Below are 27,361 nucleotides of genomic sequence, written 5' to 3' on the forward strand. Positions count from 1 at the left end.
AACTGATTTTTCTGAGAAAAAAAACTAATGATGGTTTGTATTTATATAGCGATTTTCAAGTCAATGAAGACTTCCCAAAGCGCTTTACAATGTGCTTCACTTATGAAACCATCTAGAGGCACATGATCCTTCAAAATGTTTAAAAATACATTCCTGGCACCACTTTTAAGTTTTCAGTTATAGTAGCTTAAATTTGATAATGTTGCCTAAATTGACAGTATAACGTTTTTCTGATAATTTGTTTTTCACTACATTTTAACCCGCTGATGTATTATTTTGCCAGGAAAAAAACACAAAAATAAGATAAGCAAGTTATCAGGCAGTGGATTAATTTATACTTCATTCTTGGTTTTAGTAAAAACAATGTTTACAGTGAATACAAATATGTTATATTTTACTACATCATTAACAGAAACATTAAAATACAAAAGTTAAGTTAAAAGTTAGCTAACCCTAACCCTACAAATGTTTATTTGTATAGCCCTTAATCACAAAGAGTCTCAAAAGTGCCACAGATTATTGCAAACCACAGACTATTATTACACTATTATAATCTTCTGCCACCTACTAATCTGGATTTTAGCCAGCTGATCTAGGGAAGATAAATACTTTTCCAGCAGGACTGAGAGCAGGTCTCACAGCACACATGCTCAAAAACACTGCATTAGTTGACTGTTTTTGCATCTGTAGGCTTTCCGACAAGTAGTGTGTCCTTTAATCTTGCAGAACGATGGTACATTTACTGAATATTGTGGCTACCCAAATCAGTCTTTATTTCCGATAGCTGCATAAGTGGAGTTTTTGACTGCCAAATCAGTGTAATAGAATTAAAAAATATCTTAACTGTGGACTTGGTTAGGAATGATGCCAGGTGACCTTTACAAATTTGGCACTAATTATGGAATCATTTCCGACTTAATGGCTAGCTCAAGTGTCTCGGGGATGTGCTTTGAACAACCAACTCTCTGGGAAGGATTATTTAAACAGGCTTTGGTATAAAGTATTGACTTGACTGGACAAACCCTTTTGGAGCTCCATGGGAGATATGCGAAGTGGATTCAGAAAGGGAATATTTGGGTTCTCATGTAACTCCTGACATGGGGAGATTAACAGACATGTGTTTGATTACCCACTACTTGCAAAATCCCCATCCATACAATATCTTCCGCATATCCTGGGTCTGGTCGATGGGGTAAGAGCATCAGCAAGGAAGCCCAAACCTCCCTATCTCAAGCCACTTCAACCAGCTCATCTGACGAGATCCCGAGGCATTCCCAGGCCAGCCCAGAGATGTAGTCTTTCCGGTGTGTCCTTTGTCGTTCCAGGGACCTCCAGCTGGTGAGACATGCCGGGATCACCTCCTAAGGGAGACTTCCAGGAGGCATCTGATAAAAATGCCTGGACTGGCTCCTCTTAAAGCGGAGGCGAAGCAGCTCTACACTGAGTCCCTCCCTGGTGACTGAGCTTCTCACCTTTTCTCAAAGGGAAAGCCCTGCAACCCAGGGGAAGAAACTTTTTTCAGCCACTTGTACCCCAGATCGTGGTCATTCAGTCACCACCCACAGTGCATGACCTTAGGTGAGGGTAGAAACATAGATCGACCAGTAAATCCAGAGCATTTCCTTTATGCTCAGCTCCCTCTTCACCAAGGCAGACGGATAGAGGGTCCGCACTTGCAAGATGTTTTTTCTTGTTTTACTAAATGTATGGGTTGAAAGTAAAACAAATTGCAATTCCATTGAGTGAAACACACAGTTCAGTTGTCATAAAATTTTAATTTGCGTATTCATTCAAGACCATTAACGTACTTAAGAACATCCGTACGCAGTTCAACTGATACCGTGTGATCGGCAGATTGATTAAACCCGATTTCTTTTATTTATTTTCTAATACTTTATTTGTCCCTCATTAAATTTGTTCTTATATATGCATATGAAGCCGGGCTTTAAGGGGAAAACGCACACGTTACATACAGTATTCTTAACCCACAGGTTTTGGATGCATCTCATTTCTACTTAACATAGCCATTCAAAGATTGTTCTCTTTAGTTTCAGTGGCTGGCCAAGAACCAAACAAGCCACATCACCCACCCCTTTTGTAGTTCTTTTTTAGGCACCTTGTTTTACATCGTAGACGGAGTTTCAATGGAAGAAAGAGAAAGATGTGCGAAAAAATAACGGAATACGGAAACGGAGGAACAAACGCAGCTATAGGTTGACAAGGAATTCCACACCTGGGAAAAATTGCTTTAGTGAAACTTGAAAATACTCCCAAAAAGCATTTAAAAGCTCCAATTTGGTAAAATTCATTCGCATTGGACGCCCCATAACACATACACCCCCCCCCATGCTTTCAAGTTGATAATTTTAAAAATGCTCAAAAAAAAACGAGCACAGAAAAATCCTCGGTTGAAGCTTGCAAGTGAGAAATATGATCCTCCTTGTTGAGGAAACTTAGCTTTATGCATTTTGTAGGAAAGCAAACAATAGCAGAAATCTCACATTTCAAATGTATGCAGGTACAGATCCAAAACAATACTGGAAAATATGTGGAAAAGATACTCATAGACATGCGTTCATTCACTCCAACTCAATAAGTGGACACGTTCATAGGTGCAGAATTCCAAAGAAAGCTAATTAAAAACAAAAAACAAAATGGGGGCACAAATGGCCACAGAGTCAGATTTAGAGGCTCTGTCCCTACTCACAGCTACATACATCACACATGCACACACACTCAGAGATCTCATGTGCACTTATCAACGTTATATAATGGAGGCGAGGCGGTGTGAGGTGGTTGGGGTAAACTTGCCCCGCTTTTATCGATGGCTCCAGGATTAAGTGAGACATTCGCTGCATTGTTTGCGCACGTTTGGGGTTAGAAGCATATGGTGACTGATCAGGTTTCACTAGTCTTCCCCCGACATGGAACAACTCTCCTCACTTCTACCAGCACCAAACAGTATTGCTCAGTCGATGACACCGGGGATGCGTAACTTGCGCTCCACATTGAAGCCCTGTAATGGATAAATTGGATTTTGTGTTATGGTATACATCATGAAAATAATTAACTTAGCACCGTCTACACAATATGCTGCTTAAACTATTAAGACCGGTTGTGTGTTATACAAAATTGATCAGCCCAAACATAGTTTGAGAATTTGTAAGTACCATATTTTCCACACTAATGGGTGCACCCCCAAAATTAGTCATGTAATAGTTTTTTTTTCCATAGATAAGCCGCACCAGACTACAAGGTGCATGACATTGGGACTACCATAAGAGTTACTGTGAATATATGTGTAATCATTGACAGCAGTTAATAGTGCAGATTGATCAGGCGATAAGTGTTGCCAATTAAAATCTCCAAAATATGGTTTGGGGAAATTGAACTGACATTGTACCACTAGAGGTACAGATGACATACGAAAAGGCATTAGAGCTCATCTTATTATCACGCCATTTGTACTTGTGGTGCCAAAACACGGATTTGTATGGAGCACTTTTTTCTGCATTTAACGGTTTCTCATATTCTTCGCCTGTGCGTCAATAACATGTATACATATGTAAAAGAGCTTGTATAGTTGTTTGTTGAAATACTTTGTTTTATCCATCATCAGAAGTGGTGAGACTGTTTAAAGGGGCTTTTTCAACCTTTTTTGAGGTTTGGGTTGGCGTATTAAAAAAATGCCCTTTCTTGTTTTTACCATGATTATAGAAGGATCAATCATTGCTCAAACCGGAAAGTATACCGTAAAACCTCGTGCAGTAACACACATTAATACTGTATGCATTTCCAATCTTTAGCATTATTATGCTGCATAAGGCACACTTTAAATTCTGTGGCCAATCTGGGGTTTTAGGTGTGATCTGTAGTCCGCAAAATACAGGACATATGCATACTATCAACATATATATTTTTATTTGACAAATACAAAGTTACCGTAACTTTTATCAATTTTTCTGGTTTGAAATTGTTAAAAGAGGGGTTCCGTTATAAGACTTGTTTTGCTAAAAACAAGACATAAAAAAATAGTGATCTGGTATTTGATTAAGGCAAAATTGGAGAAAGATGAGCTCCATGTTTCAAATTGTAGTACCTTTGAATTATCTGGACCACGTGGCTGTCGAATGATGACAAGACGAGGGGCGCTGGCATCGTCCAGAGTGATACTCTTCAGTCTGTTGACCAGACGGTCAGGACGTGGAGTAGCCACTGGTTTCGGCCCCTCACTACATTGGCAATTTTATAAACAATGGGGGATTAGCTTCATGCCTCCACATTCAGTATATAAACACATACGTATAAAGTTCTTGGTACTCAAATGCGGTTAAAGAAAAAATTACAATAAGAGTAACGAAAATACATCAAAACACTGAAAACTACCATTCCATTCATTTTCTGGTCCTAACTAGGGACCAGAGGAGTTGGAGCCATTCCTAGCAGTCTTTGAGCCGTTGGCAGAGGACACCATGAGCAGGTTGCATTAAAAACTTAAAATAAGCCGTTGCATTTTTATTAGTCGTTCAGAACAAATATTTTCTTTTAAAAAGGAGACTAGTCTTAAGTTAAATACCTGGGAAGATGCAAATATGACACATTATAACATGTAAATCGGCAATCCAAGATTTCGTTTTTAAGAATTAAGTCACCTGAGTTACAACAGTTTCTCTGGTCTAATTAATTTTCGGTGTTTAAAGTTTAATGATTTACCAAACTTACGGGTACAAAAAATTATTTGGCTTCCGAAATACTTCCCCCCCAAAAATTCTGGATCAACATAAGGACAAAAATCACTGCAACCATTAATTTTGGTATATTTATGCAATATAGTGGTCCTACCTGACTCGGCGCACATTGCAGGCACTACATTTTCCTGTGCGTTGATTGAAGACAACAGAGAACTCCACTTCATCGCCAGTCTGGAGCTCTAAGCCGTCCTGGACTTCTTTAACATGGAAGAAAAGCTTCTTGCTCTCACCAACTTCATATGTTATGAAACCAAACTACATAAACGGGGGGAAAAAAACAATTTGAGTTTTCCTTGAACAAAAATCATGCGATACAGAGTTGATGCATGATAACAACCTGGTCTTTGACACACTCCACCATGGCACGACGCTGAGGTACCACAATACAGGCCATCTTTTGCCCAGTGTGGGATATTGTGCAAATCTGGAATTTCACATGTTCACCTTTTTGCAGACAGACGCTCTTGTTAGCCATACCCATAATACCAAATGGATATGTCTGGCCTTTACCCTCACCTGAAACGACCAAAAATTTAAAATAAAATCAGGTAAAGAGAAGAATTTTGTCTTAAAGAGAACTGCAAAATTATCCCTACCTTCCTCTATGACCTCAATAAGACCTTGATATTCTGTTTGAGACGGGTCCACACTGCGTATCGGACGGATGACTTTCCCCACCATCAGAGTTGTGCTAACATCATCTCCAATCCCATTAACTAAAGAAAACATTATTACATTATACATAATTTTATGCAAGAATACAGATTATTATTCATCAATACACTGACACACAAACAAGCAAATAAATAAAATCAAACTCATACCAGCAGCCACTTTGGTGACTTTTTCAGCACTAACTTTATTTCCTTTTCCCTTGGAGAGAGAATACTCCACTGTGTCACCCAAATCCAGATCATCCAAGTCCCCACACATTTCACTGACATTAAAAGCAAACAAGTACTTTAACAAAACATTTGCCAGTTCACTTGTAAACTACAAAAACAATTCCAAAGAATAAATATTTTCAGTTAAACCTGTAGTGAAAGAAGATTTCCTGGTCGTGATTTGCAGTCTCGATGAAGCCGAAGTTGTCCTTCAATGTGGCAATGAATCCTAGCAGTCTCTTGCCACCGCCTGTGTTACGGTTCACAACCCTGATGGAAACTGCGCTCTGCTGGCCACTTCTTTTCACTTCGTTGATAGAGAACTCCACCTAGAGGTTAAAATGCTTTATGTCTTACAGTTCGCAGATTACAAACAAGTATGGGAAAACTTCGACCCACATGCCACTCATGGCCAGTTAGTCTTAAATCTGACCCACTGGACCAAAAAAAAAAAAAATGTCAGCAGTGAGGCTTTTGCAAATCTTCAGACCCATTTGAGCAGTTGAAACAGTTTTAACCAGCGAAGCTTCTCTTGATTACCTTTTTTTTTCACTCAGTTTCAATTTGGCATTCAGGCCCATCAGTAAAAATTAGCGGACCAAAAAAAAAGGAAAAACGGACAGTGCACAAAATTAGAGAATGGACACGTCAATAATGATGGTAATTATTTTGTTAGCATAACTTTTTGTTGTCTAACATTTATTCCTGAAAACACACCTGACTGAAAAGGCAAACACATTACAAATAGGCGCAATTAGAAGGTTATTTAGGGACATCGCTTTAAAAATTAGACAGGAATGTGTGGGCTAGAATACACACACACTTGTTGCATGTTTGAAGTTGGACCATTTAAAACGTATTTAAGAATTGTACTTGGGCTTCTCTTTATGGACAACAACACTATAGAAAGATAAAAATTTGCAATGCAAAAAATTATGCTCTTTGAGTTATAAGACAAAATGATACCTTGTCTCCAACTTGTGGACGATATCCTCCTTCCAAATCTTTTGTATGGTATGTAACAGTTAGCTTCACTCCGCAGTCTTCATATGCAATGACTCCGTCTTCTGGTTCCTGTGGTAGAAATCGGATTCAATGAAGGCTGAATACAATAAGGTAATTAATGAGAACTAAGTCCATAAGTATACCACAACGTAAATCGTAATGCCAAACATAACTTCTAATGAAAAATATAATTAAGCCACAACAAACACAGGTAAGTGGATCAAATGTTTATGAGCTTGTTAAAGATGTCTGAATGACAGGGGGAGTGATAATGCACTATTGCAGGTCGAGTATCCCCATTTGATTTAAAAAAAAAAAAAAAAAAAAAACAACAACAACATAATATGGTGTATTTTTATATGTTTAACATCAACTCATTCATGGCATCACCATCTATATTTGTATTTCGAAAATGTTCCATTAAGGAGCCTTGGCAATCAACTTTTCACATCTCTTTGCCAGGTATTTTCAGAGTTTACACCATTTCCTTGGGCTGAGTAATAATTGGATAATTGAAACTTGACAGTTTTTACTGGTTTGCAGAGCTCAAAGGTCCCAGAAAACCCGTGTAACTGGCTTCAACTACATGGCTGCACAAAGAGAACAACTGGTTTTTGCAAAGTAAATAATATTTTCCTCCTTTGGCCCGTTTTCCCAATCACTAAGTGACATTATATTTAACTTTCCTATTTCGTAAAAATTCTACCAATTCAGCGTAGCGTTGAAGAGCTATGGAGAACGATAAGTAGATAAAATATCTGTTTCACTGATGAAGCAGAATGCAACTCTAAGCAGGACACTACAGAAAGTTTGTATATCGATTGGTTAATGGCTCGCCTGTTAATAAGTTGTACCAATAACTTTCAGTTTTTATTGGCAGCACTGAGGACACAATTCATACTATTTTCCCTGAAGGAAAACTACATCAAAACAATCTGTACACTTGCTATTCCTTTGCTAGTCTGCCACCTCCATCTACATTTTCATTGCAAACTTCTAGCTCTGACGTATTATTGTGGTGGCACACAACCAAACAAAATTTGGATACTTCGCAGTATGAGCAGTTTTTTTTTTTTTTATCAAATGGTGTAATAGCTTTTTTCCACATGCAAATGAGGGTTAATGGAGATGACCAAATGCATGCCTTCAACTGCAAAAAATTACACTAAATTACCTTGTCTACCAGTTTACCCTTAAACAGAGAACAAGCACTTAGTAGAAAGATTACTCAAAACTCAACATGGCTCAGAGACTGCATCTAATTGTACCCATTTTGCCCATAAAATTTGAAATTGAGAAAGTATATTTGCATTTTTCCCTAAAAATGTTTAGAGCCTTGCAAAAAAGGGGTATGGTTGGCGAAAGGAATTTTATCTTTTAATTTCTAAAATCATTACTTCCTGCATGCAGGGGCCTGAGTCCTACCTTTTCTTTTTTCTGAGCGGAAGAGGAAGTAGTCATTGGATAAGGGAAAATGGTGAAAGAAAAAGATAAACTACCGAGTATCATTCTTTTAAACACTAAATAAATCACTGCTAAATTGACATTGGTAAATATTTATTCAAGTTAATGTGTACCTTCTCCTTGCCCTTGCTGGGACTGGCATTATTAGAAGAGGCTGACACAACTTCCTTCTGCACCACCCCTATAAAGCGCTGCTCAGACTGTGTATGAAAAGACACAGTTCCTTTTGGTAGCTTCTTGATGCGTACAGCATGGTTCCTCTGAGCAGAAAGCATATCCTTGCAAAGACAAGATTATTATTATTTACAAATTGTATTCAAACACTGCCCTAACTGTAATAAATGGAAAAAAGCAACATACAGGCAAAACAGTAAACTCCACTTCGTCAGAGATATGCAGTTGGCTGTCTTCTAGAACTTCACTGAAGTGGAAGAACATCCGTGCATCACGATCCACACATTTAATGAAGCCAAAACCGTCACGTATAGCAGCAATAACGCCCTGAAATAAGACTCGATGTTAGTCATTTTTAAATTTAATTTGAAAGAAGCTGATTGAAAACACTTTGAGGCAACTACAAACTCCACCCCAGCCAACCTTCATTTCACTCACCATTTCACGAGTCTCCTTAGTGATATCAAACGAGTCTGGAAGGATGTCAATGTTTGTAGCCCTTTCCAGTTTGTCTCTGCGGTCAGTAGAAATATTGAATTGTACATGGTCACCCTCCAACAGAGTCACCTTTGACTTTGTGTCCTTTTCACCAAATGGCATTTCTTTGTCAACGAATCCAATTTGAGCACTAATACGGCCTGGGAGCGGGTCACTCTGAGCAACGATAAAAATCCAACAGTAAAAAACGATATAATTTTAAAAACTAAAACCAATTTTGACTGATGAGTGACTTGCCTGATTTTTGTTGGGAACCTTTGGAATGACCTTGACGACTGTCCCTTCAAAGCTTTCAATGCTGATATCCTCAAATATGACAGTTCCTTGAGGGAGAAGTTTGACTTCCGTGGCAACTTCCTTACCCTATGACCACAAATACACAATCTTAATGATGTCGAGATGGTCATTTAATAATTTTCTGTTTATATCCTGTAAAGATCAGGAAGAAGCCTACATTTCTGTCCTTGATCGTGAACTCAACATCGTCTCCTGCTTGCAGGGCATCAAGATCACCCTTAAATTCACTGTAGTGAAAAAAGATCTCCTTCACCACATCAGCCCTTTCGATGAACCCAAATGCTTCCTGAAAAGACAGCATATAGTTAGTAAGATTGTTTTTTAAAAATGCCCATGATTTCAGAACTTTAATTCATAGTGGGCAACATTTACAAGTTGACAAAACATGATGTATTAAAATGCTGGAAACTGTAGGATACTGGCCAATATAGAAAATTACCTTGGTAGCGCACACCACACCCTGGCATCTCATTTGCTTTTTTGTCACAAGTTGGATATTATGAGCACTGACTGCCCCAGTGCTGAAAAACAGGGGGTGGATATAGTTCAAAATATATCGTGAAACGATAACACTTGGCAAAGCCAGAGCTACAACTCACTGCTTGTTGGTGTCCATATAAAAGCTGACTTTGTCACCGGTTTCCAGGTGGGTATTGCTCTCCACATCATCAGTGGTGTAGGTAAGATAGAATACTTCCTGTGAAAAATCAAGCCACTGTCAAACTTTGCATAAAGGAATGGGATGTGGACTACTTACACTAATTATATGCATTAAATTGTCAAAATCTGCTGTTTCCAAAATAAAATTGATTTGCCACTTTTTGTCAAATGAATGGCACAACATTTGGAGTCACAAAAGATAAAACTTGTTTTCTAAAAGGAGGATTAGTCAGTATAACTATCTTTTTTTTTTTAGGAACTGAGTAGAAAGGAGCTTCAAGACAAGAACCCAAATATGAAAAGGTATTTAAAGCTTTAAACCTTTACTGGCTGTGTCCTAATTGAGCTAAATAGATAAATTAATAGAGCTCAGTCGTTTGAAAAATATTTGTCCTGTAAAATACAAGCTGCAGATAAATTTCTGTACTCAGATCGACTCAAAAATAAATAAATCTGGATATCTTTTAACCCTTTGATAAACCAGAAATAAAATCATGACACATTACCCCATTTCGTTCATAACAAACACTTCCACTGGGAGCAGATTTCCCATCTGAAGTTCCAGGAATCGAAGCCACAACCTATACACAGGACAAGGACAATATTAATAATACATTTTATTTATGTACAACTGTTTTAGAGACAAACACTTCGGTGACTACAATTTCAATGGATTCACAGATTCACACCAGACGGATTATAAAACAAAAATATTTGCTATTCTTATTGTTTTGATTGTGGATTTAAGGTAAAAAAAAAACTAACACAAACTGAAGGACAATACATTGACTGCCACCAGTCACTAAACAAAACATGTGCAAACCATTAGTGACGCATTGGCAACAGTAGTCTCCAAAAAAAACAGCAAGACAACAAATACAAATTTAAATGCCTTGTTCAAGGGGTAAGAAGGCAGGGAATGTAAGGCGGTGTTCTGTAGTATTTGATGCCATTTTATCACAGAAACTTAATCCTACAAAATATACGGCTGTTTCTGAAATCGTAAAAATGTCAGAGTGGTATTGTATATCCCAAATGTATCTTATTAATAATGATTTTGCTTGATTCATTCATGTTACTAGCAGCAGTAATTAACAGCATTAACCAACAATCACAGACCACTTGAGCATGGCAATTTAAATAGACAGCCCACACCCAAAAAAGATTTTGTATTAAGAGTGTAAATTATGCCCAAAATGATCAAACGAGTGTATGAAAATGCCTGCCTTTAAACTGTAAGGTTAAAGCTCCAATTTTGATTGCCAGAGATGCATCACATCATTGCTAGTTTGTCATTTGCACGAATGACGACCCACATAAGATCTACAGGACTGTCTCAGAAAATTAGAATGTGATAAAGTTCTTTATTTTCTGTAATGCAATAAAAAAAACAAAAATGTCATACATACTGGATTCATTACACATCAACTGAACTATTTCAAGCCTTTTATTATTTTAATATTGCTGAATTTTGCTTACAGCTTAAGAAAACTCAAAAATCCTATCTCAAAATATTAGAATATCATGAAAAAGTATACAAGTAGGCTATTCAACTAATCACCTGAATCATCTAATTAACTCGAAACACCTTGCGAGGGTTTCCTGAGCCTTAAAAACACTCAGCTTGGTTCAGTAAACTAAATCACAAGTATGGGGAAGACTGCTGATCTGACTGCTGTCCGGAGGACCATCATTGATACCCTCCCACAAAAAGAAATTTCTCAAAGAGCAGGCTGTTCACAGAGTGCAGTTTCAAAGCATATCCACAAAAAGTCTGTTGGAAGGGAAAAATGTGGCCGGAAACGCTCAACAACCAAGAGAGATGACCGCAGCCTTAACAAAATTGTGAAGAAGAGCCGCTTCCAGAATTTGGGGGAGCTTCAAAGACAGTGGGCTGAAGCTGGAGTCCAGGTATCAAAAGCCACAGTTCACAGACGTGTCCAGGAAATGGGCTACAATAGCCGTATTCCCATGGTCAAGCCACTTCTGAACTCAAGACAACGGAAGAAGCGTCTGACTTGGGCTATGGAGAAGAAGCACTGGACAGTTGCAGAGTGGTCTAAAGTCCTCTTTTCAGACGAAAGCAAGTTTTTCATTTCATTTCGAAGTCAAGGCGCCAGAGTCTGGAGAAAGGCTGGAGAGGAGCAAAATCCAAGTTGCTTGAAATCCAGTGTGAAGTTCCCACAGTCAGCAATGGTTTGGGGAGCCATGTCAGCTGCTGGTGTTGGTCCACTGTGTTTCATCAAGTCCAGAGTAAATGCAACTGTGTACCAAGAGATTTTAGAGCACTACATGCTTCCATCTACTGAAAAGCTCTATGGAGATGAGGATTTCATTTTCCAGCATGATCTGGCACCTGCCCACAGTGCCAAAACCACCAGTAACTGGTGCACTGACCATGGCATCACTGTCCTTGATTGGCCTACTAATTCCCCTGACCTGAACCCCATCGAGAATTTGTGGGGTATAGTTAAGAAGAAGATGAAAGACACCAGACCTACAAATGCAAATGAGCTGAAGGCTGCTATCGAAGCATCCTGGGCATCAATAACACCTCAGCAATGTCACAGGCTGATTGCCTCCATGCCACGCCGGATTGATGCAGTAATCCGTGCAAAAGGATTCCCAACCAGGTACTGAGTGCATCAATGGACATTTTCAAATGTTTGATTTAGTTTTGCTGTTATAAAATTATTTTTTTACTTGGTCTGAGGAAGTATTCTAATATTTTGAGATAGGATTTTTGAGTTTTTTTCAGCTGTAAGCCAAAATCAGCAATATTCAAATAATAAAAGGCTTGAAATAGTTCAGTTGATGTGTAATGAATCCAGAATGTATGACATTTTTGTTTTTTTAATTGCATTACAGAAAATAAAGAACTTTATCACAATATTCTAATTTTCTGAGACAGTCCTGTATGCTTGCAATATTTTTGACTAATGGTTGGGGGGGAATAACTACTTGATGAAACATAGCATTTATGGTTTGATTATAATCGCACCATAATTGGCCTTTTGTGAATGACCGGTTATTGCCTTTGATGTCATGTAATATAATGTAATGTATGCAATCGACAAGTGACAATAAGATCTATAAAAATTTAATTTGTATTCAAGTAAAACCCTCTCATCCAATTTAACGGCATTCTGTGCTGGTTTGAAATGTTGAGGGAATGGAAAAGATTAATTTGTGCAAAGAGGCCAGTGTTTCACCTCCACACACTCTAACATCCAATTACAAAAAAATTTAACCGCGGAATAGTAGATACAGCTCAAGTATTGTGGTTCTTAATAAACAAGTGGCTATGGTCTTGAGTTTGGCTTCTCATTGAAGATTTACCTCAGTCATACCGTTACCTTTACAAAAATTATAACTCGGGGCAGTTTCAGGCGACAGACAAGGACAAAATCAAAAGATAAAACGGTGTTCCTTAACTGGATGAATATAACCATGCAGCACAGTAAAGGGATAGACGTGCAGGTCTGGCCCCACCTGGCCTGAAATGCGCTCCTCTGGCAGCACTTCTGGCTTTATCTTTAGCAGCTTCACTGCTATGGGCTTGCCAGTGCGCCTGTCAGAGGACACCTCAAACTCAACATCATCTGATGTGAAAAACAGAAGAAAACTATTTAGTATCGAAAAATGCAGATATCTAAGTCCAAAATATCTCACCTCCTATTTTGAGGTCCTCCAGGTTGCCGCAATATTGGGAACAGTGGAAAAAAAGACGAGCCTGGCGTTCAGAGCACTGGATGAAACCATAGGATGTCAGAAGCTTCTCGATGACACCCATCTCTCTAATGCTAGGGCCTGTGCCGTTAGCATATGCAGTGTGCCCGTTGTTATGGAGCATCCCTGGGTCAAAACTCATCTGTAGAAGAGGAAAGTTTGAGGTGAATACATTAAAAACGCCACAATTTACAAAGTGAAAAGCAGTTAGTTTTCTATCAACTTTGATGACAAACAATAGTAAATGAGAAAAACATCACCAGGCACATGCATACAGCAACGCCCGCAAAAAATAAACTAAAAACGTAGTGAAAGGAAAAGAAACGATCCATTGATAACTGAAATTTAGGGCCATTTGACTCATACATGTTTAAGTAGGATGTTTTGTACCAAATCATGTGTCGCATTTTCAAATTTTCAACATGTTACCTAGTGTTTACTATGTTTGTGTACTGTAATGCTAGATCTAATTCACCCTGGTCATCCTGAAAGGGGGATAACCAATTGTGAGGTCCCTTCTCATGGTTTCTCTTTTCCCTCATGCTGAGGTTTTGAGTTGTTCCTTGCCCGCATGTTGGTTTAAGATCAGGTAATTGTGTAATTATAATCCTGTGCAGTCCTTTGAGACATTTTTGTGATTAAGGGCTATATAAATGTGACTTGGCTTGACTTGATGTAAATTAGAAGTACAGAACCAACTACAACGATCACTGGTATAAAAAAATATGAATAACAACAGCTGCAGTTCGATCTGGTATCTCATGAAAATACAAATTTTTCAAAATTCTCTGATAAAAGCCTAAAATCAATGCAAGTCACATACGCCGGCATTTGACCACACTTTGTTGACCGCTTACATTTCTCCAAGGTTTTATTAGAAAATTGACCAAAAACGGCAACGTAATTTTTTTCATCCCTGGAAGGTGAAGACAAAAAGGGTGTGGACACGACTGTAGTTTCATAAACATGATTTCTCAGCCCATGGCTAGATTTTCATGTCTATTTTTTAATATAAATTTCTAACCACTATTCCAAACCAAATGGCAAACGCACACAGCTTTGACACAGAAAAATACTTTTTTTAATTACTCTACCATGTAGCACTTGAATTATCCTGGTCGGATTCAGTTGCATTCTATTAGTCCTGTAATAAGTAACGAATGTAGCCTTTGACCTGCTCTGCGAGTGAAGTCACAGCGGTTCAGGGATATGACCAATCAAATTACAGCTCACCAGTTATAGAAGCTTTTGGAACCTGAACATTGAGTAACCATGGTGTAATTTTCAGTTGACGCATTTTTTTGTCGTTTGCTGCTGCTTTTTATCTCGCATTGCAAAAATGCAAAACCAAATACAATAATGCATTAAACTTAGCGGATCGCAAAAAAAAAAAAAAAAAAGATACACTTGATCGTCATCCATCGATTAAAGGTTAATTGGTGAACATTAAATATTTGGGACTTTTACAATGGAGCATTTATTTTACATGATACACCTATAATAGTCAAAGGTTTTGTTCCTGAACCAAACAATAATTTAACATTAACAGAAAAACACTACACACCTTGGTTAAACAGTTCTAGAAAACCACATGCTGTTAAGTTACATGGGACAGTACTGTCAAATTTATTAGCGCATTTAGCAAGCCCTCTTACTGATCTCTGATACAGGGCAGTCCGTCTGTGTTTTTTACTTCCTGATTGGGGGTGGCAAGAGACTGAGGAGGACCGTGGAATAGACATGGGAGCTGTGGAGGTGGATGGACCAGTGCTGCGAGCCACTGGTGGCTCAGAAGTACCCCTATCCAATCTTGACATTGTAACTTTTGATTGGGTGTGCTGCCGGGAGAGGAGTGTTTAGCATTCAAGTACTTGTATACACACGCAAGTTTAAAATGTTGTGAGGTACCAAAATGCAACATTTTACATACTCACATTATCTAATCTCCACCCAAATATTTTTTATTTTCCAAGACTGCTATAACACCTCTGCTACACTAAGGCTCAATGAAATGGTTAATTACATCTAAATCATAAAAAACACAATCCAGATTAAAAAAACAAAACACAGACAAAAAGGAAGACCTCAAATCACTTTAGAATTTCCCTTGTACTTTAAAAAAAATAAATAAACAGTACAATATCAGTTCACATCACAAACGTGTCCTACTTGAAAATATTATAAAGAGATCATCAAATTATAGGGCAAGTATCAGTGCATCTACCGTGGAGTAACGTGAGAGATGACTTATGAAGACAGGAAGGGTCCAAGATCAGCCTCTTTATTTGGCCCAGTAATAAATGATTATTATTAATGATTTTCCTCTCAACTACTTATGGACAAAAATGTTTTAATCGTCTTTGCCTTTATTTTCAGGTAGATATTTGCCCAAGAGATTAAACAAATGAAACCTGCATTGATATGGGAGAAAAAAAGTGAGGCCAGAATATCAATGTGACAAGTCTGATACACTTCTTGGAAAGGCCACCTTGGGAAAAAAAATTCCTGAGCAGAGGCTAGTCACTGGAACCCGGGAGGGATGGGAGGTTGTAGGCCATTTACAGCAAAGTGATGCAGGGCAAAGCAGGCTGATTGATGGGACTCGGTGGTAAGAGTAGATGAGCATTCGATGGAAGGGCGCTGGGGCATTAGCGAAAAGAGGTGGAAAGGTGTAACTTACAGAACGGCCATATGGCGACAGGCTGAGTCCGACAGGGGAGGTGTTGCTCAGGTCAGCGCTAACAAACGTGGTGGGTGGCGACGCAGGCATGGTAAATTCAACAAAGCCTTTCCAGGGGCTGCCCATATTTTCATATGACCTCAAATTACACCTGTTTGAGCACTTTTGCTGTTTTTGATTAGTTTTTGAACGCAATTTCTTTTGGCTTGATGTTAAACTATTAGTTTCTAATGAAACCTCCCAATGATACAACGCTGGATTTCTGCAGGGGTGAAGAGAGGAACATACAAGTTGAGTGAGGCAAGTAAATAAGATGTCTACAACTTCAGAAAAAGGGGTAAGGTAGATATGGTTAAGTATCCGTATGGAAAGGTCAAACATAATACATAAAAATGAGCAAACGTTGAAACAAAAAAAAAAAAAAAGATAAACTAAAGCAAACAAACTCGGCAAAGTCTGCTTCTTTGAAACACCCTTTGGGTTCACTATATGTCAGTGGAAATCAAGTTTGTTCAAAATTATTCAAGGCAACCATGGAGCAAATAAAGTAGCTCATACAACATATAACAATGTTTATTTTCTTTTTGCTATCTTCAAGAGTTGCTGCTACCCCAAAAGCACCAACCCAAGGAGCATAATGGAAGCCAATGGGTGGTGCAAAAACCTTCAAAAAGGCTTTACCCAGCTCAATATTTTCTTGTTTACTGTAATAATTTAACAAAATAATTTTGCTCTTTAAAGTTAGAAAGATGGCTCATGCAATTGAGTGCGATTTTAAGCCTGGCTAAAGGGGCACTAGTGGCAGAATGCCATTCAGATGTAAAATACACTCTGGTATGCAGCCTCATTTTGGACCGTAACAGTACTGCAATATTGAAAACTAGGCATGTATACACAAATAACGAGAATTGTTGCTAAAGCTCTGTCACTGGTTACCTTGAAGAGTTATTGTACGAGTTACCCGTACAGGATTGAAGACAACTACTGTTCCACCCTCAATTTCTCAACAAAATAAAAAGCTCAATAAATGACGAACATTTTATGCCCGATTTAATAAAAATTGACATGTGATATAAATATGCTTCAGACCCACCTTCAGAAGTTGCCTCAAAAGGTATTTTGCAGATTCTTGATGTTTAAGAAGTTTTTGAAGATCTCTTCATTCACAATCCAACACACACTCATGTGCACACACTCGTGTTACAGGCTTGGGGTACAAGTTGTAGATGCTTGCATTAAGCAAAAGCAAGAAAAAGTCGCTCAAAAATTTGAAAAATCAAGTAAAGATTTGTAAAGATGCTAGGTGAAGACCATGGGTAAGAGGGTAAAGTATGTGGAATTGTGGTGGGGAAAATAAACAGACAGCAGCTCACTCCACACACCGGGGTTGAGTAGGTGGTGAGGCGAGGATGAGGAGAGCTAGGAGCAGCGTTGGGACGTGTGCTTTGTCAAAGCTGTTGAGTAGGCACAAACTTCTGGTTTCAGATCAGATGTCTTCTCACGATAAATTGGGGCGTAGGATTGTTTCTCTTCTGAATGTGACGATTGGCCTGATGTTGATCTTTGGTCAATTCAGGATTTGGTTACAATGGTTGGTAGAAGTGATCCTGGATCCAGCGTATCTTCGAGTTTGGGATTTGCAACGTTGCTTATTTGTTTTGGAAGTTTTGCTTCGGTTTCTTGTGATCTGAACTTTGAAGCAGTTGCGGATGGTACAAAAAAAATTCAGTCCCGTTTCACTTCATACTGTTGAGATAGAAGCACAATGACAAGGGTGTTACATTAATTTCCTTCAATGTGCAATATTTCTGTATATCCATTGTGGTATCTTATGTGTTGTTGTAGGTTTGAACTGTGAATAAAAGTAAAAAGTAAATAAAATAAAAAACAGCGTAACTCATTCAGTGCCAAATATGTTGAAAGACGTTTGCACGTCGTCAAAAAAGACGTTTGGTTTTTATAACGTAGAAAAACGTTTTACCCAGCTCCTAACAGTCTCGTAGCTATAGAAATTATTTTTTGAATTAATTTATGACAAATAGATGAAGGGAGTGAGTGGGCTTAGTCCAAACAGCTTGCTTCAGGTCTCCAGGGCACCCCCTACAATACATGGCGAGTTGGCCAACATTTATTAGCCATTTAAACAAAGAAAGACACCAAGTGAACGTCTGCAGATATGTGACCACAATGATGATGACTGTGTTTTGCCATAAAACCCAGTTTTTCGTCGATCCAGCATTGAAACTATTTTAATGCAAATTAGTGGAAACATCAACTATCGGTGTAGAATCAAATTAAATGATATAAAATGAGTAATTCTGCAATGTCTGTCAATGCAGCCTATTCTAGGAGATCACAACATTGTCATTCCAAGCAGCGCAATGAATGTCCATAATCTCCGCAGCATGAAACAAGTACAGAAAGTTAAGACCTCCCAAAATCTACCAGCTGACTGCTGCTTCTGGCTAATTTGCTGCTCTGGGATGCTCAGGGACAATCTATTATGAAACATAAAAAAAATGAATACAATATTATTGTAGTTTTTGAAATAATTAATCTGATTTGTTTACACATCTTTTGCCTCGCAATTGATCTGAAAAAAAGAGTCATACATAATCAGTTCTGCAAAAGTTTGTAAAGTTTATATTCAGTGATGTTTACTTCTATGAAACAACTTCCCCTTAAGTACATATTTGGATTGAATTATGGCAAAAAATTGTTTTTGCCCTTTGAGATGTCACATATTTAAAATATATCAATTGACAAAAATTCTGGTTGAAATACATCCTTCTCCTTTTAACAACCATTTCACAATCCTTATACATATACAACTATGATTAACTCAAGAATTTGTAAAAAGGTGGCAGTGTACTTTTTCTCTCGTAAAAGAAAAGGGTTTGATCTTTTGTTAGTCAAATTAGTGGAGAACAGCACGCAAACAGCACTCCATTTTGAGACATGAGGATGGCATTGAAGTATTTAAATATATCTTTTAAATTTCATAAATATTTGATTAAATGTGTCAATATCTCCCAAATGCTTTTATTTGACTAAAAGTGTGTAGACAAACACAACTCACCCGCCTTCAGGAACAGAGCTGCGATTGTTCACTACCTGTCCAACTTGGACAATATAAATTTCAGTCGACCAATAGGCATACGAGATGGATAAAAGCAGCTGCAACTCTCCGCTTAACTCATATTACGGGAGCAAATTATAATCGTAATGCAGTGTTGTGATTTAAATCATACTTGTAAAAAAGCTTTGGGCGCTGGCTTCCTCTTTTAAAGAATACAAGTGAGGTCATATGGGTTACCCGATTTAATGACTGATTTTCTTCCTAGTTCTTACCATACGGCAATAATCTGTAAATAAAATGTAATGAAAAGTGTAGTTAACTTTCAATAGAAGATGACCTTAGAACAATAATAACGATAATAGTAAGAAAATCACAATTGTAATTGTTGAGGGTTGACAACTTTTAGAGAATAGGACACTCAAGTATAAATCCAGCATTTGGGAGTCCCACTCTCGACAAAATCAAGACTGTGTATGCAAAATAGTTGCGCCATTAAGTGTTTTGGGGATTCCGAGTTCAGTGTATAAAAATAGATGCTCCTCGGATTCCTGTGATTGCAGCTCACTAAATAGAACACAAGTAGCCTGGAGCAACAAGTGCTCAAATATACCTCCAGATGAAGTCAAGATATTTATGGCTGCATTCTTCTTATGTGAACTAGCGCATCAGTTTTTACCACAACCGTGTTTTTATGTACCAAAGAGGACATGCTGAGTCAGAGAACAAAGTAAGCCTTCTACCAGGAAAAGCATTCCAACAATGGGCTAGACATGAGACTTTGTGACCTAAATACTTAGCGCAGCTTCAAAAACAAGTTGACGGGCAAGGCCAAATACACTGGTCATATTTTTTTCCCAATCAAATATGTGGCGCAAAATATTGTATTACTAGTACATGCATGCCTTGCTTACATGCTGCAATTAAGGCCATCAAAGAGCAGCGTGAAACACTTATGATTTCAGTGAGTGGATTTTTTTACGATTTTGACGAGAATGAAGAATTTCTAAATGGAATTCCAACAAAAAAGACAGTTTGTCCAGTGTTTCCAATCAAATTTTGTGAGACCCTGGTGGGTGGTAGACAGTCTTGGGGTGTCCGGGAGGTATGCCGCAGAAAAGGAAATTTTGAACATTTTAATTTCAACATATCAATCAGGTGCATTTTTAGAGCAAAATAAAAGAAGCTAGATCTATTATTTCTATTATAATTCGTGTCAGCTTAAAACAGAAGCGTGACAAAAAAAGATCATGGATCGTAGATAGTTACATCTCAAATAAGCACAAAGTATATGTGCAAGCAGAAAGATAGCGCCTTCATTTTAGTAATCAATCTTTAAAAAAAAAAAGCGTTCTTTTGATAGGAGATAGTTTGTGAAAGCCACTTTGTGGAGCTTTTCTATTTAACTTTTTCACCTAGGACACAACGCTGGTCAATATAATGTATGTTACGGGTAAAATACCTTTTTATGACGGCAAGTTAAATGGACGAAAATAGTGTTTCAGATGACCAGTTCATAATTACAGTAGCTTAATTCACACATAACTTAAACTTTAGAAGAATTGAGTTTCTTAGGCTTGCACCCACCTTATATAGAGAATGATAACGACAAATAATTGTATCAACAATATTTTAACAGAGACCACTTGCCAATTCGCGATTCGGTTATCTGTGGCTAACCTCTTTGTTGATTTTGAATTGGATTGATTTAGTCTTTTTGGTCATTGATATCATTTTTCAGATTTCCGCGTAGTGGTCGGTGGTAATAAAGACCGGACCCCACGGTGGTGGACAGGGTGTGTGTGAAGAAGTGGAGGCTCTTTGGCATACCTGAAGCAGCGCGTGCTTTTGACAAATGTCCTCCAATTTCGTTTTAATTTTGTAAAATGATGAAAGAACCATTCATTCAACTCTATGTTTAGTGTGTTATTTGTAGACCTATGGTTGTTATTTTGTCACAGTCGTTTGAGTCACAGTCAGTAATGTTGCATCTCAAGTTTCCACCATGGGGGCTTTAATGAAGACGTGGCGAAACTTAGATTTTTAACTTTTCGCAGTTTGTTCTGGTCCTCTTTAACCAAAAAACTCATTGACACAGTTATGCATTGATAATTGATGTTATTATTATTGTAATTAAAATTATTAAAGATCCCATTGCTGGCACCACTAGTAGCAAACTTAGTCTATAGTGGCCATTGCTAGCAAACAATTACATTCCCCAACACTTCTCTGACTTTCTTTGGCCTTAAAGTAAATCTAAGCCAGAAAGCCACAAAGACTTACCAGATATCAAATGGGCACCGCAAACCCACTCATTCCGAATGATGACATCAGTCCTGTCAGTTATTTCAAAGGCTTGAAAGCCATGGGCTCCAACAGTGCTTTTTAAAAGGTCTGTTCACTCTACAAATTGCCCACAAGAAAATGGTGTTCCCAAAAATAGTCATTTGTGCAGCCGTACACAGAACAGCTGGACATGTTGTTTTTGTAAATTGGGACTCTAAAAACGCGACATACTAATCTTTTCTCACTTCATTCAAACCCTAAATTCTAATCCCATTGTTTTGGGTCAACGATGCGCACACATCTTGTGGTGATCCTGTGATGACATAGGTTGGAAAGGGGTCTATGACACAGCAAACAGTTCACACCCCACAAAGAATGGTAAGACAGGAGTTTAATGTAAAAGGAAGAATACTGACCAAATCACTTATGAGTTTAACATTTAATTAAATGTAATGTGTAGCGAAGGCAATGTTTGCCTTTGTCTCACAGAGGAAAATAACTTTTTTGAACTATCACTTAAGATAAGTGAAGTAAAAGGAGCAGAGAGGAGAGAATGGCCAAACAAGGGGGACTTTTTTGATTTTCTTTTTGTGATTAATAAATGACTCATTCTTTAAAAAAAAAAAAATCATATCGGACATTTGGTAAACTACCGTATTCAAAGATCAAAGCGGTGCCGCTGCAAGCGGCAGCCTTTCCAGCAGCTCCGCGTTGTTTCGCACTTTTTGTGATTTACTGTTTTAAGTGTCTGCTTCCATCTTCGGTGTTTTTCGTCCCGTTTGACAACTACACTTTGGATTACTGTCCATCCTATCGTTATGGGTTTTAACGCACAAAAATGTGTGTATTCGAGGAATCACCTCATTGCCCTGAAGAAATCCTGGATGGAGAGCCGGAGCTAGCTAAGCGGCGTTATAAATCTTCAGTACCATCCGTAATCATGGTAAATGTGAACTCTCTACCAGATAAGACAGACGAACTGGCTGTGCTGGTGAAAAACATCAAAGCGCACAGGGAGTGCGGTTTGCTGTGTTTTACGGAAACGTGGCTCATGTCTAGCATCCCGGACGCTACCCGGAGCTTCAGCGCTGTTAGAGACACGAAAGCCTGCAGGAAGCGGAGAGGAGGTGGACTTGCTAACACGAAGTAGTGTATCCCTGGGCACTCCATCTGCTGCAGGGAGGTCGAACATTTGGAAGACCAAAATGTTAGTTGTTGGTCCATCTAAATGCTGCGACTTATTCTCAAAAACTGCTGTGAACATTGACAAATGTCACATCACACAGAGTGACTCAGTTAAAAATGTAGGTGTCATATTTGACCCCGATCTGTCCTTTCAAACACATGTGAAGAAAATTACTAAAACCGCTTTCTTCCATCTTCGTAACATTGCTAAAATTCGTCCTATACGGTCTCAGTTGGATGCGGAGATTATAATTCACGTGTTTGTAACCTCCCATCTCGATTACTGTAATGCACTACTCTCCGGTCTCCCGAAGTCCAGAATCAAGAGTCTTCAGCTGGTACAAAATGCCGCAGCGAGGCTTTTAACTAGGACAAAAAAGTCCGATCACATCACGCCAATTTTGGCTAACCTGCAATGGCTCCCTGTTAGCCTAAGATGTGATTTCAAGGTTCTCTTAGTATTATACAAAATCATACATGGACTTGCTCCCTCATATCTTTCAGATCTGATTTCCCCCTATGTTCCAGTCCGAAGCCTTCGTTCTGAGAGTGCCGGTCTTCTGGTGATCCAAAGAGCCAAGAAGTGTTCCGCTGGTTCGAGAGCGTTCTCCATCCAGGCACCGGTGCTGTGAAATGCTCTTCCTCCGGAGATCCGATCTGCAACCTCAGTGGAAATGTTTAAATCTAAGCTTAAGACTCACTTCTACGCTATAGCATATGAATAACCTATACTTTTCGTGGACAATATCTCTGTATTATTTGTGATTGCAACATCCTTTGCTGTCTGGTAATCCTGGAAGGGGGATACCACATGTGCGGTCCCTTCTCAAGGTTTCTTCATTTTCCTCATGTTGAGGTTTTTGGAGTTTTTCCTTGCCCTCGTGTTGGTTCCAGATCAGGGGATGGTGTAATAATAGTCTGAAAAAAATAGTCTGTGTAATAACCTGTGAAGCCCTTTGAAACTCTTTGTGATTAAGGGCTATACAAATAAAAATGACTTGACTAGCGTGTGATGTCATCCACTTCGCTGTGGCTAAACTACAACAAAGGACCCTAAGGGCATCCTTAAATCTGTTAATAAACAACAAAGGAGACTACTGGAAGTGTAAATTTCCCTGCGGGGATGAATAAAGTATCTACCTAAATAGCAGTAGCGCTGCATTTGTAATTGTTGCTTTGACTGAGAAACAATTTTTGGATGGTTTGTAGTAGGGGTGGGCGATTAGTTGAGAGTTCATATTGATCTGATTCAAGGAAATACATGGTAGAATCAATTAGGGCTGCACGATTCACCGAAATCAAATCGATATCGCGATGTGACGTAGTGCGATAGGGCATCCCCAAAACATTGTTTTTTTTCAAGGATTCATAGTTTCAGTTTGTTTATTTGAGTGAAGGTGTGTTTGGCCAACAAGAATTGTCACGTTTCGTGGTTTGACAGCACCGGCCTATCAGAAGCAGGTTTAAATGGCACTAGCCAATGAAGACCGGGCACAAGTGGCCACCAAAACAAATGCCCCGGCTCGTATCTTTAGTGGCTCATTACATTGAAAATAAATTCATTATCTAAATCGGACTCTGAGGAAAGTCAGAAAAGTACACAAAAAAGCTGATCACCAGTGGGTGCTGCCTGGATTTTTATCGCATCTGGAAATCTAACATATTTGCATTCTAAATATACCTATCTGGTCTGTGCATTCCTTTGCGAATTCTTGCGATTTAGCGCTATACAAATAAACATGACTTGACTTATAACAAATTTGAGACTCTGGCAGGATCAAATAACCCTTTGAAGATCAACAGACGAAATCTTACGATGTCACCAGTTACTGAAATATGTCATGCGACATATCATTGGAAAGCTTTAACTTTTGGGATTCAAGAAATGATGACTCATTGCAAAAACATCTCTAAGTTTAAAACAAGATACCCCAAAACTATATAGTTTACCTATAACGGGTCTCCTAGGGGTCCGCTGATGACAAGATTCCCCGAAAATATGGACTGGTTACATCCAGGACTGTCCAGTGTATTGTTTATATCAAAAGGTTGGCATGTATGCAGACAGTGCATCTCAAGATTTTTTTATGATGAAAAAAGTGGGAATCTGCTCAAAAGGTTGCGACACACTGCTGTAATAAGATTGTTTTATTTCTTTTGATTCCAATGAGAGGGTTCCTTTCAGGTAAAAGGCGACAATGCAAAAGTCCAGATAGTGTTGAGACTTTCCAAAACATATTAGCTGCAGCTGCTGACTGATTTGTTGCTGTGGGCAGTTCTGGGACAACTATTATGCAACGTGCAAAAACTGCAATAATATTGTCCATACAAATTATGTATTCACTACTTGTTTACATATATTTTGTCTCGCAATTGGGAGTGTGGCAACATGAATCGATTTGAGAAGTCATATATAAACCATTAAGAAGAAAACGTGTACACCTCAGTGCTATTTATTTCTTTGAACGGTCTTCAAAGTACATTTTATTTTACAATGCAAAAGCTTCAAGCCACTCAGTGGGCCCCACACATGGTGGAGAACAACAAGCGTACTGACAGAAGTCGCCATGTGACTTCCCCGGCAGTCGCCATGCTCAGTTGGAGCTGGGAACAGCCTGGGCAAACACGTTGCATCACGCAGCAGCATTTCGAGGAATACGTGCGCCATGCTTCAAGCAATCGCGATCGGCTGTCAGTCGTTTCAATTGGGTCAGCTGAACAGCGCGAACAGCCTGTAGCTGACCCGTCTTATTTCAATGACCTTGCCTGGACGAGCGGAACCACACAGATTAGCATTTAGCTAACTTTTGGTAGTGGTGTCCTGGGCGTTACCGACCGAATAAAACGGCAAAGTTCGCATCACACATTCTCTTTGCTCGTTTACTCCTTTCAGATTATGGAATTGTCGAAAACTAATGTACAGTACCATACTCACCATAGTTACGCACCTAAATGTGTCATTTGCTTCTCTGCCCAAACTTTTGAATAAGATTTACGTTTGAAGATTAATTTATTGGTATATCACCTATTCAAACAGTAAACGTGTGGAATATTATAGAAGCAAGAATGGAACATAAATATTAGGGCTCAACCGGGCACACTTTGGATGAGACTTCTGTTAACCGGAACTATTAAAAAAATAACCAGACGAGGACTGGACAACAAAGAAACAGATATTGGAATTCCAGACCAAGTTTGATTACATTTCTTGCCTTACCTGTTCATCGTTCCGGGAATAAATTATGATAGACTTGTCGTAGTGATATCATAATACGACGTTCATATATTTTCAACAGTGTGTTTTGGCCGGAGGAACGAAGTCAGGCCGTAGCCAGTGCTAGCGGCTAAAGCTAGCACGCTATGCTAGCCCTGGCGGGTCCTTGTGAGGGGTGATTTTATGCTAAGGGGAAAACGTCTGCTCCCACCCAGGCCCAACCACACGACAAAACGAAATTAAACGAGTCATTTTTAAATTAGTTGACACTATAAGTTTTGTATAAAACCAGACATTTCCATACATGTGTTCAAATTCAAACATGGACTTCAAAACATTTGTAAAACTTACCCCAACAGCTTTCAGCACTGTCACCAGCGCCGCTAGAAGCAGCACGGCACATTACGTAGTGAGTCCGGCGGTCACTATCGCGATATTTGCTCCAAGTTTGAGAACCAAAGAGTTTGAAGAGGAGAGAGAGATTGCACCACCCTCCAATGTCGTGGTTGCTTTTCTTTACGACCGAACAGTCCCATACCTTTCAATCTCAGCCAATTGCTCATTACAAACACAACACATATTCACTTACAGTGTAAATACGTTTATTTTATTTAGCGTCTTTCAAAGTGTTTCTCCACGTAGTTATTAAACGTAATAATATATTTAAATGCAAATTTCCGAACTAAAAAATAATTTACGGCGTAGAAATCATGAAAAAAGAACTTATTAAAAATGGGGGGTTGTATGAAAATTGACAGGAATGCAGTCCTGCCTTTTAAATGATCCTGGAACGGGGATTACCTCATGTGCGATTAAGTTAGGTCCATTCAAGTCATGTTTATTTGCATAGCCCCCAACCACAAGTCTCAAAGGGCTGAACAGACCACTACCTACGAGGGCAAGGAAAAACTAAAAAACCTCATCATGAGGAAACTAATCCCCTTTAAGAAAATGATAAGACACAAGGCTTGAACAAATTTGTATTAGATTCTGTGTTCTGTTTGAACCGACAAAACAATTCATCTCATCAGCTGCACTGCTTATCCTCAGTAGGGTCGCGGGGTGCTGCAGCCTATCCCAGCAGTGGGCAGGGGACACCCTGAACTGGTTGCCAGCCAATCGCAGGGCGCACAGGGACAGACAACTCGCTTGCTCATTCACAACTAGAGACAATTTGGACCGGCCAATCCACCTGAAATGCATGTCTTTGGAATGTGGGAGGAAACCGGAGTGCCCGGAGGAAACCCACGCAAGCACGGGGTTAATACAAACTCCGCACAGGAAGTCTGGTAGCTGGATTTGAACCCACCAGAGACCTTAGAACTGTGTCGCCGTGCTGCCCATACAAAATAATAGTATTAAATATAATATTAATTCAAATATTTTACATATGTAATAAGTTGCTCCTTTCGCTTTTTCAAGGCACGGCACAAAAACAGCATCAATCATGAATTAACA

The 27,361-nt window shown here is 38.8% G+C and overlaps 1 protein-coding gene across 5 annotated transcripts; it reads right to left on the minus strand.

Moving 5' to 3' along the window:
- Positions 1-1,755: 1,755 nt before the first annotated feature.
- Positions 1,756-26,399, minus strand: csde1 (cold shock domain containing E1, RNA-binding). 5 transcript variants are annotated; one of them, XM_088331563.1, is made up of 21 exons: positions 26,255-26,399; positions 17,236-17,888; positions 16,143-16,404; positions 13,406-13,604; positions 13,226-13,335; positions 10,240-10,314; positions 9,673-9,770; positions 9,513-9,594; positions 9,231-9,359; positions 9,014-9,139; positions 8,717-8,932; positions 8,465-8,605; positions 8,218-8,382; positions 6,602-6,709; positions 5,786-5,964; positions 5,576-5,688; positions 5,348-5,467; positions 5,089-5,267; positions 4,843-5,006; positions 4,100-4,232; positions 1,756-3,016 (listed from the first exon to the last, which is right to left on the minus strand). In XM_088331563.1, exons 3-21 carry the CDS (start codon positions 16,266-16,268, stop codon positions 2,969-2,971), a joined length of 2,511 nt encoding a protein of 836 aa, XP_088187689.1. In that variant the 5' UTR covers positions 16,269-16,404; positions 17,236-17,888; positions 26,255-26,399; the 3' UTR covers positions 1,756-2,968. The 5 variants fall into 5 exon arrangements, with proteins under 5 accessions (XP_088187689.1, XP_088187690.1, XP_088187687.1 ...); XM_088331564.1 differs by having other exon boundaries at positions 5,089-5,195; positions 13,169-13,335; XM_088331561.1 differs by having other exon boundaries at positions 13,169-13,335.
- Positions 26,400-27,361: the final 962 nt, after the last annotated feature.

Source organism: Urocampus carinirostris, chromosome 3, assembly GCF_059441175.1.
Source record: "Urocampus carinirostris isolate Australia breed hairy pipefish chromosome 3, RoL_Ucar_1.0, whole genome shotgun sequence".
NCBI lineage: Eukaryota > Metazoa > Chordata > Actinopteri > Syngnathiformes > Syngnathidae > Urocampus > Urocampus carinirostris.

What these genes read in the sequence shown, in the direction of transcription:
- csde1 (XM_088331561.1), bottom strand. Translation starts at nt 16,268, where the DNA reads ATGGGCAGCCCCTGGAAAGGCTTTGTTGAATTTACCATGCCTGCGTCG. An exon ending in AGTCACCAAAGTGGCTGCTG is followed by an intron (nt 5,468 to 5,575) that starts GTATGAGTTTGA and finishes TGTTTTCTTTAG; the next exon opens with TTAATGGGATTGGAGATGAT. An exon ending in TGCAATGTGCGCCGAGTCAG is followed by an intron (nt 4,233 to 4,842) that starts GTAGGACCACTA and finishes TTGCCAATGTAG; the next exon opens with TGAGGGGCCGAAACCAGTGG.